Source organism: Lichenostomus cassidix, chromosome 2 (genome assembly GCF_008360975.1).
Source record: "Lichenostomus cassidix isolate B80296 chromosome 2, HeHo_3.0, whole genome shotgun sequence".
NCBI lineage: Eukaryota > Metazoa > Chordata > Aves > Passeriformes > Meliphagidae > Lichenostomus > Lichenostomus cassidix.
The window spans coordinates 132519392-132530286 of NC_139482.1; the positions used below are offsets into that span (position 1 = coordinate 132519392).

General features: G+C 41.4%; 1 protein-coding gene across 1 annotated transcript in view; it reads right to left on the bottom strand.

Annotated features, from left to right (window-relative positions):
* The window catches only part of LRP12 (LDL receptor related protein 12), a 51111-nt gene extending 42982 nt beyond the window's left edge, over positions 1-8129 (bottom strand). Inside the window, exon 1 of the mRNA XM_085053391.1 lies at positions 7758-8129. Within this exon, the coding sequence (XP_084909517.1) occupies positions 7758-7836 (79 nt within the window). The 5' untranslated portion in view covers positions 7837-8129. The remainder of the gene's footprint in view (positions 1-7757) is intronic.
* Between the last annotated feature and the right edge of the window lie 2766 nt (positions 8130-10895).

Here is a 10895-nt window from a genome sequence, read left to right on the forward strand (position 1 = left end):
CCTATTCCACTCTGAAGAACAGTTCTACCACCTTTAGCTGTGAATGTGCCTTAAGAAAACATCCCAGTCTTTCCCTCTCTTGCCATCCCAGCTCTCCAGTCTTCACGAATCTCTCCAACCACAGACACTAGCTGAACTTCAGCCACAGAACTGGTGGTCATTCAGTAACTTTAGATATGAAACATGACAAATGGGAAGTACCCTGACAAGGGAAGCCATTTCTACTAATTACACAATCATCCAAATCCATCCCAGTCAGTGCTTCCAGCTGCAGGTTGCTGTGATCAAGAGTCCTGTGTCTGATGTCATTCATCTTCCTGACTTAACAGTAGGCATCTCTCTCAGATTATTTAAACCGACATTTAGATTGTGGAAAGGACATGTGCTCTTTCTCCATACTTTTAAAAAAATTACAAATTGGAAAAAATGAGATAGGTATTGTCTCAAGTCCAGTTACAAATATTTCCATTTGGTTTAAACACACACTTAGAGTTAAATCCCTATGGACTCTCCCTGAGCACTTCTTTAGAAGAGAGCAAATGGAAAAATGTAATTCTTTAGTAATATGAAGAGCAGGCTGAATTAAACAATATTACAAATAAAAAAGGACATTAATTAGAACTCTAGAATCAATCTTGCTTAAAAATTACTCCGTTGGACTCTATGTGCAGGAAATAAAAAAAGGGAAGGTTAAAGTCTCCACTTAAAACTATGTGATAAGAGAAGCACATATATATATATATGGATTTGTTTACTGCATGTGACATTCATTATCTCAGTCCCAGTTTCTACAATATCACTGACTGAAGCTTTTACTTGAGATACTCAACATACAATTTCACAGAAGGAAAACATTCTACCAAGGTATACTAATTCATTGGATTACAACACACTTTGTGAAGCATAGGAAAAAAGGCATTAAGCAAAGTCTTATGAAAATTCATATAAAGCTAAAATCTAGAAGTCAGAGCATATGAATATAAGTGCATGCCTTCCCATTACAAGGCACATCAAACAAGACTTAATTTTTCTGTTCTAAACTGCTTACCTTCAGTTATTGAAGAGTTCTTTCTAAAGGAGCAGTTAAATTAGTAGAATCATTAAATTTTTAGAGGCATCATTGACTAGAGAAAACTTATTTCTAGAACACTAGATATAAATTAGAGAAAAATCTTATTTTTTCCACAAAAGAACTATTCTGTTAGTACAATATTTCTCTACTTTCAGAGGGACTTATCTGTATCTCCCAATAGGCACACACAAGGCTGGACTAATAAAACCAAGTTACAGGACCCTCTAGCAGAGTAAGACTTTTTTAACTTTCAAATACAAACAACTTTATCATAGAGTTCCACCCCATGCCGAAATGTGCTCACACTGCTCGTCTGAGGATCACTCTACTGTTTTATGGCTACCACTGACTTTGAATGTCTGCTCTAGTTACCCACAGTCAGTCCCAGGGGCTTCCACTTTGCAGAGGAAACATCCCCAAGGTTAACCAAAGGGTAGTCATGAATTACACACAATCAGATGGGTGAAGCATCCAGTTCACATCCCAATATATACCTCAAATGTACTTTTCTCTCACAGAGAAACACAACTAGTTCACTTTCATTGCTTTGTGGAATTTATAATTTACGAAGCGTGAGCAAGTTCAGCTTTCTTGCACAACAAAAAATTCCACAACCAACTAAATATATCTGGGAAAATACTGTAAGTGCTAAAACTCACAAGATGCTTAAGTGAGAGACCATCTTATGACAACTCAAGGTACTGAACCAAATGGTTTTGTGACTCCCTTCCCCCCTTCAAAATATGCTCTACTTGTAAGCTTTCTTAATTTTGGAGAGGCTCTTGTTTTTGCTTGCTAACTTCCTGACTAGTTCCAGAAAGTTGCTCCTCACAAAACATCTTGGAAAGATATACAGAAATTGCCTCATAACCTAAAATTCAGCATCAAATAGAATAACAGGAAAAAAAAATCTAGTGCAATCTGCTGAATATGCTAGCCTTGATAAGACACCACCAACACGGTAACAATGTACCAAAAGTTATAGTACACCCAAATTTAAAGCATCTGTTCAGAGAAACAAGTCCGAACCACAGTTTAAATTAGACCTTTTTAAGTATTTGCACTGATCTGCCAATTATGCTAAATTTAGTAGTTTTAACATAGATACTCACAAGAATCAATACTATATATTTCAAAGCAACTATAAAGCTTTGTGTAATGAAGCATCAGTGAAGTAACAACTGCAGCAAAAAATCAAGCGCAGCAAACAAAAATGAATGTAGTCAGAACAACACAATTCATCAGAGTATGATATCACACAGCCTGCTATAAACCACTTTGAGCATTTATTTCTACTAAGGGGATAAACACAGGAACTCACATCAACAACCAAATTTTATAGTATCCAACACACTGGTACCCAGTGTTTTTTTGTACAGCATGGAAGCTCAATTTTGCCGACCAACAGACACCTCGAGTAATAACTGGTACTGCAAAGACATTAACAGCTAGTAATTCTGAAATGCATACAAGCTAAAAACATTCCAGGCTGTCAACAAATCACACTCTCTCAATTACTGCCTAGCTAGATATCTCAGCTGTTCCAGTATTTTAACATAATCATTATCTGAGACAGTATAAATGGAACACTAAAACTAGAAAATGCAGAGACATCCAAGAAAGCAAAACCACACTATTTACACAGCACAAACAGTACTCATTAATTTAAAAAAAAAAAACAACCCTGTAAGAAAATTAGTGAATTACACTTAGTAAGTGTGGAAATGATGTCTACAACTTGGCCAGCTTGATGCATCTGGTAAAAGGTACATAACGTGTGAAGGAATGTACCTAAGAGACCAAAGACATGAAGTTTGAAAATTTGAGATTTGTTAACAAACCACAAGACTGATCAAAATCCCAAGTTTTAGCCAGACCAAATACAAAATGATAAATATTAGGGCTTAGTTGAAAATAATACCAATGCAGTTTACATCTACATGATACTAAACCAGGAGTGATTAAAGTAAAGGAATCAAACAGATTCACCTGGAGGGTCCTTCAAACACTAATGCAGTAGAGCTCTTCCTCTCCTAGCAATGACAGAAACAGATGAAAAAGCCATGCTAATTACATGCTTTGCTCTGATGACAGGAATGGAGTCAGATGGCTTCTGTCACAATTCTGGTTACAAGTACACCTCTGCTCTTCCTCTAGATGACAGCATTCTCATTTAGTGCATAATAACAATCACACCAACTACCTTAGATTCAATTTTCAAACTCTTTTTGCTATTAGGTTTTTTAGGATATGGGGCTTTTTCTTCTCCCCTCAAATTAACTTCCCTTTAATATTGTCCACCTGACCTCACAGACATTTTGACAACAGATGCAATATTGGCTCTGAATTGTCAGTTGAATATGTACATACTTGGACAAGTTGACATATGGTGAACATATTAGACAATATGAATTTCTATGGCGTTAAAATTAGGATATTTTCACTTAAAGGACTACAAAACTGTTCTAATCAATTAAATGCAGTGGTTTTGCCAATAATATGATTTACAACTTAGCAAAATATATCTGTTCAGTATATCACAAAAATATCACTTAAGACTGACATTCAAGAGTTTAAGATACAATAATTTATTAAGCCAAGCTATTCCTTTAGGACAATCTGTTCTGGCTTTAGAGTTCAACGCCTTTAGAAAATTGAATAAATTGGCTGGCAGACTTCATTTGCTTACATGATTCAGGCTATTATTTCAAACAAGGTGAATGAACCCAAAGAACTATTTATTCTTCCTCATCTCATACCATTATTAACAAACTGACATGCAAGTAAAATCTGGGTTCTGATCAGTGAACTTTTATGACAATTTTACTTGTCTTCCCATAAAACCAAATGAAGAATGACCTATATATACAGTCTTGCTATAATCTCAAGCAACATCTTACCACAGAAACCTGGAATGGCTCTAATCCAAAACTAAATGTTTTAAAGCTTATATAAGTGTACTATGTTTTTCTTTAACAGGACAAAACAATGTCAATAGAATTGCAGTCTCTGTAGTCTAACATACAACTGTTGCAATCACAATTTTGGGGAATAAACATTTTCCGACCTCCACTAATGTTTCTCAGTTGTTACTGTTGCCAAGGGTACTCACTAAACCCAAAACCAACCTGGAGATAAGGATAATTAAGACTGACCTCTTCTGCCATTTCTACCTTGGAAATCTTAGTGTCCCTGTCCTACTACTGCAAATATTTTTTTTTTAACACACATTTTTATCTGGTGAAGTAAGAAGCAGGAGAATTCACCTGCTGCACTGAGTGCTACCAACTGTACAGAACTTTACAGACATTTCTTGTAGTCTTCTGCTCAGTGGGACAGACATTCAAATTAATATATCTCGGTGACAAGTATAGTTATGACTATAAAAAGTTTGAATTTCCAGAAATCTCAAGAAGCCAACTACACATGCTTCCAGACTCCATTCCAAAGGAAGGCATGTCCTAGTTTTTGCATTGTGCCACCTCAGAGACTTTTCATAACTCAGCCTCTGCTCTGAACACCAATCCCTCACAAACTGGTCCTGAAAATGCTGCATCACAGTACCAATAAAATACGAACCATGATTCTGCAAGGAGGTAAATAAATATTAAGCAAAAAGGTAACATTAGAAATTCAGTTCTCTAACCTCAGCTCATGTAAAATCAGCATCCTTGAGGTATTTTAAACATATGCATATGTGTCATTTAGGGACATGGTTTAATGATGAACTTGGTGGTGCTGGATTTGTGGTTGGACTCTATGATGTTAGAAGTTTTTTCTAACATATATGATTCTAAGATTTACTTTATTTCCAGTTGATCAATCATGGAATTTTGGTTTGAAAAATACTGCTTTTAAGAATAGGACTGATTCCTCAAACAACATTTTTTTCCCCTAAAAAAATTACTTTGCAAGACACATGGTTCTGGTTTAAACTCTGATAACTGTCATGGCCTTTGAAATACACAGAAATATCTTAATATTTGTCCCAGTAAAATGCATGCCAGGATTATACAGAGACACATACAACCAATTATTTCTTGGATATAAAACTCTCAAGCCAACAGGAAGGCTGGAAATATAAACCAAAAAATACCATTGCCCAATGCCCTACCAAGCTATAATTCTTGTTAGTCAGTGCTATTCCAATATTTCACTCATCAGTATTCCTCCTTCTCAAATTTTTATAATTATAGTCATCATCAGAAGGAAGGTTTGAAAAATTCACTAACTACAGGGAAACAGAGAAACATTCTCTGGAGAGCTCAATGCCCACATAACAACCTTGGTGAATTTAGTACTTTAATTAGTGGAAAATTCTAGATATTTTAGCTGTGCAACTGCATAAGGGAAGGCAACCAAAGTGATGCACCACTGCTTTTCCAAGCATGCATTTACCTTGGGTGCTGCCTACTGCATTCAAAGCCTTAACATAATGATATTTGCAAGGTTCTGCTCAGGATCAATATTACAGTCCAGAGCTATGCTGACAGCAGTGTCTTGAACAAATTAATGTCAATATTAAATTAGTTTAGTTTGGAAGAGCAAAAAAGCAGTTGTATGGGAAGGTAAAATGCTTTAATAGAGCATAGTTCCCCGTCTCACTTCCTTCTCCCAAAAGAAATAAATGGGAGAAATCAAAATGAAAGCTAGAGAAAGGGCTATGCTACACAGTAAATACTTGCTTTCGTTTTGGATACTATAGCCTGGCGAGGAGAAAGTTCTTTTCCTTTGAGCAGTGAAACTAGTCAGAACTTCAGACATTTGTAACAAAGACTGTTAGGAGAAACTAATCCCTCATGAGGATGAAGTGGCACAGCGTGCTGATCAAAATCAGAAGCAGCTTCTCCTTCCTGGCAGTGGCAGTAACGGATGGTAATGTTTTTCTCAGCAAGGCAGAAGCCTTCTTGGCTGAACTTTCGAAAGTCTTGATTAAAGGTTTATGAAAAATATTATTCAGAAATAATTTTATTTGATTGTTTTTTCTCTAACTAAAGATTATGCTTGTGATTTAAATTTCTGTAAGGGAAATGCTGACAATAACATCTAAGTTACAGTAGCACAATTCAAAACAATTTACTTAGGTCAGGCTGATGAGGAATATTCCAATTATAATTTTGACTTTTAATTTCAATTCTGTGATAAATACAATAAACCAGCACACTGAGTTTGTTAAAAAACCTTTTCACAGAAATTAAATTTCTCAAGTATATTAAGTATGTAAACACAAGAACAGCTTAATATATCCAAACTTGGGATTTTTGCTACCACTTCCTGCTCCACCATTAGCTAACTTCTTTTCAGTTGTGCCTGTTGTTTACCTTTTGACATGAAACTTTTTTGGTTGACTTGGTATGCATTTAAAAGGCTGGTCAGTACCCTACTTTGTTCATGCAAATAGCCTGCTCAAAAATTAAACTTTACCGGTGTAACTATTTGGTTACAGGTACTGGCATAGTTGTAGCTCTGTTTGAAGAAGCCTTTCTTACTTTTCTACTTATGTAAATATACCATGGGAAATGCTCATACATATTTATGTAGTACATGTACACTTTAGAGTTTGGACTGATTGTTATGGCACAGGCATGTGCCGGACGAAGAACTCTGCCCAGACAAATCTGAAATATTTTGATGTTCCAGACTCAAGCTTGTTTAACACTGGAAGAGATTCCAATTCCATATGGTCAATCACAAGTTTTAGAGCAAAGGCATCTACTTCAGAAACTGCTGAAGCAGGGCCCCTGTCGCTGTCCTCCTCAGGGCAAGGCACATGTCCAGCTCCGTGCCAAAGGCTGCTTCTCCCGCTTGAGGCCCATGAACACAACCTATGCTCGACTTCATAAAACAAACACAACTCCCTGAGAAAACATGAGACGACTCTCTTTGTCAAGTATCTGTGTTTTGATCTGTCACGTGTTACTGGGCCACCTGCATACTGTAAAAACCAACCTCAGTGCATTTACACAAATATTTTTCATTAGCAGTTCTGTTTCAAGATGGGTTTATATCCAGGGATGAAATCCTATTCGGGTACGAACTGGAGACAGGCTGAGCAGAAGCAAAGGTCCCTGGAAGGACTTCCAGGCCCGTGCTGATGTGTCACAAACTCATCCCCAGCGCCAGCCCCGACCCCACGGCCCAGGGGCCGCCCTGCCCCCGACACCAGGCCTCCTCCGTCCCGGCCGGACGTGGAACATCTCCCAAGCATCCATCCCTATTATCCACAGGCAGCGATTACTCGTGACTCAGAGGATTTGGGGCTGGCTTGTTTGTGCGGCCCCGCGCCAACTCCGGAGTTCCCGGCAACGCACATCTGCGGGAGAGCAAGCCAGGGCAACTGGGCCAAATCGCAGAATCCCGGCCCCAGCTCTAAGGACTCCCCTGAGGACACTTCCGTCCACCTCCACAAACAATAAATAATTAAAGAAATGAACAACACACAAAAAAAACCCCAACAAAACAAACAAAAAACCCCGGAGCGAGTTCTGGAGCAGTAGAGTCCGAAGGAGGAGACGGGGCCGGGGGCGGAGAGGAGGAAGTACGGGGACAGCAGCCGGGCCTGGCGGCGGCCCTGGGAGGCTGCAGGGACCCCGCCGAGGCCGGCCGGGAGAAAGGCCGCTTTGTTCCCCCTCCCCCGCGGCCGCGAGACGGAGGCGGACGGGCGGCGTCACTGCCCGGTACCTACCGCAGCAGGAGACGACGAGGAGCAGGAGTTGCGCTGACCTCCAAGCCGGGGAGCCCTCTGCGCTCCCCCAAGGGGCCATAACACCCGCCCGCGGGGAGGCGGCGCGGAGCCGGACCTGCCACTGCCGCGCCCCCGACACGGAGCCGGAGCTGCTGCCGCCACCGCAGGAGGGGCCGGCGGCGCTTCGCCCCCTCGCCCGCCGGAGCCGCCGCCTCGGGGAGCGCTAGCGGCCCGCACGCTTCGGCCGCCCGCCCGCCCGCCGAGCCATGAGCCGCCACCGCCGCCGGCCTCGGCCTCCCTCCCCGCGCGCCGCTTCCTCCTCCCGGCTGGGCTCCGCCGCGGCTGCGCACTGCCGGCACGAGCGCATGGAGCCGCTCCCGGCAGCCGCGGGCCGGGCGGGCGAGCGGGGCGGAGCGGAGCCCCCAGACGGCGGGGGCGGGCCCGGGCCGCCGCGCTCGGCGCAGCACAGCACCGCCCCGCCGGTGCCGCCGTCTCCTCCTTCAGCTCCTCCTTCGTCACCTCCTTCAGCTCCTCCCCGTCCGTCGGCGCCGCAGCGGCCGGGTTTCAGCCCGCCCCGGGCAGCGCTCGGCCCGCCCCGTCCCAGCCAGGCAGCCGCTGCCGGCCGTGGAGGCTGAGGCCGCATGCGGAGGAGGCAGGGTGAGTGTTGGGCGGCTGAGCAGCCCAGGTTCCTGGCCCACCCAGGATAACCCAGGGGGTGTTTGAGTGCCCTGGCTCTGCGCCCTGAGTAAAACTGCTGAAATCCAAACCCAGTCTGTAAGGCACAGGGGCACCCTGGCAGCTGCTGGGCTTCTGACCTCCAAATCTGCATTTCGGCAGTGAGACCGAAACGTTACCGTGGGAGCACAGAAAGTGCAACTACTATTGTAGATGCAAAATTATGGACCCGTAGGAATTCCTTGTGACACTCCCGGTTCAATTACGATTGCCCATTTTCCTGATGCATAGTAATCTGTTGTCAAAAGCGAGTGGGATTCACGGTACAACTTCTATATTTTGCTTTAATTTTGCGGTGCCTGTTGCAGACCATGAGATGTGTTTATTGCCCCATTAGAGTAGAACCATTTGTTTGGAATAACAAAGTATCGCCATACCCAAGAAAAGCAAAAGTTAACTTATATTGGTAAGGCTTTACAGCTACCCCCTGAAAACAGATGTGTTCAGTCAGACCAGAGCTCTTGCTTCACAGAGGGTGATTGTAATGGAGAATGCTCTGTGCTATTTCTCCTCATTCATCTCATTTTTTTCATAGAATCGTGAAATCATTTTGGTTGTGAAAGACCCTTAAAATCACCGAGTCCAACTGTAAACATAGCACTGCCAAGTCCACTACTAAACCATGTGCCCCAAGTGCCACATCTATGTATTCTTTAAATACCTCCAGGAATGGTGACTCAAATACTTGCCTAGGCAGCCTGTTCTAATTGACAGCCCTTTCTATGTAGAAATGTTTCCTAACACTTGTTTCTGAATCCCCACCTATTTGGGATGGAGGAGAAGTATATTGGGAAGATATCTCTTTTGGAAGGGAGGAGATGTTTAAGAGTGAGCATCTGGATGAAGATTCAGCATTAATAATTGTTATGAAAGGAGAAAGTTAAACCAGACAAGCATGAATGCTTTCCATCTCTGGGAAGTTGTGGTCCAGAAACACCCTGTACTAGAGATGGCATCATTGAGTTTAACAGTACTCAATGGATTTATCTTCAGTACATTTGTCTAGTCACATTTTGAACCTATGACAGTTTGTCTCCAAAGCCATAAGTAAGCACACAAAATTAACATTTCATGGAAGAAGAATACACAACCCTCATTTATCCGTGTATACAAATAATTCAAGCATTCACAGCCTTTTAGATCTCTTTCTACTTACAGGTCTAACCAACTTCTTCAGTGAAACCTCAGGTGGCCTTTTTTCATGCACTGCATCCCATTCCTCTTTTTATTTTTAATCATTAACAATGGGGCACTGAAGAAATGCTCAGGAAGTCTGGTCTGTAGCTACTGAGAGAGACATTACTGCTTTTATGAACAGACATCACACAGAGCCTATGAACACACAGGAGCTTCTAACCCTCCCAGTAATTACAACTGTAATTGAGAGATATGATAATATTCTCTTTCCATAGATTTTAGTTGCATTACAAAGAAGACCACACTAATTACCATTTTAGATTAAATGCAATTCCAAACAACATAAATATCTCTGTTGGCAAAACTACTTTCAACCTATTGCACAAACAAGTGGCTACCCTTTACCATGTACCCAGGTTGATGGTTCATGGCAGAAGGCATCACTGGCTTAATTTCAACATCCTTCTTAAAGATGCAGAGTGAAAGGATGATATGCAAAAGAGTCTTGCCTCAGTACTAAATAAGCTTGGCAAGCTAAAGGTGAGATACCGAAGTGATGATCTAAAGAAAGAAAAAAACTCTGCAGGAGCAGTTTGCCTGCATATGAGATGAGCTGGATCTTGTAAGGCCAGGGAAGAAAATGTGTTATAAGTCCAGATAAGACACTCAGGATGTCAACCAACATCTTCTCATGTAACACCCTTAGCAAGTTCACCAGATCTACAAACTTCTTTCCTAGCCAAGTTGCCTGATTAAAAAGTCTTGCTCATTTTTGGTGGGTTTTTAGCTACTCCTGTTGGTCCCTGCTGACAGCTTTCTTAATCTTTTCAATGAAAACATCAAACAAATACCTTTACTCCTATGCCTAAAAAGTGCATTGTAAATCACAGTCATAACTTTATGTACATGAAATTCTAACCATGAATGCATTTTTTGTTTGGTTTTTCTTTATTCTTATCTGAAGATGACTAATAGAAGTTTATTAGTAGGCATAATTTTAAACTGGCACAGATGTTGACAGCATCTTTCTTTTATGTTTGAAGGCAGGTGAAGATAAAACATCCTCAAAGCACACATGCTTCACCTTGAACCAAACAAAGATTGCTGTAACAGGCAGTTATTCTTCTGTCTGATGCTCAAGTTTGGCACGTGGAGCTACTGAGGCAGCTTCAGCAAGAATTATGAGGCACCCACTGACAATATCAGCATATGATTTTTTTTCCTCCTGTAGTTTTCTTTGCAACATTTTGTTTTTAATGATCAGTT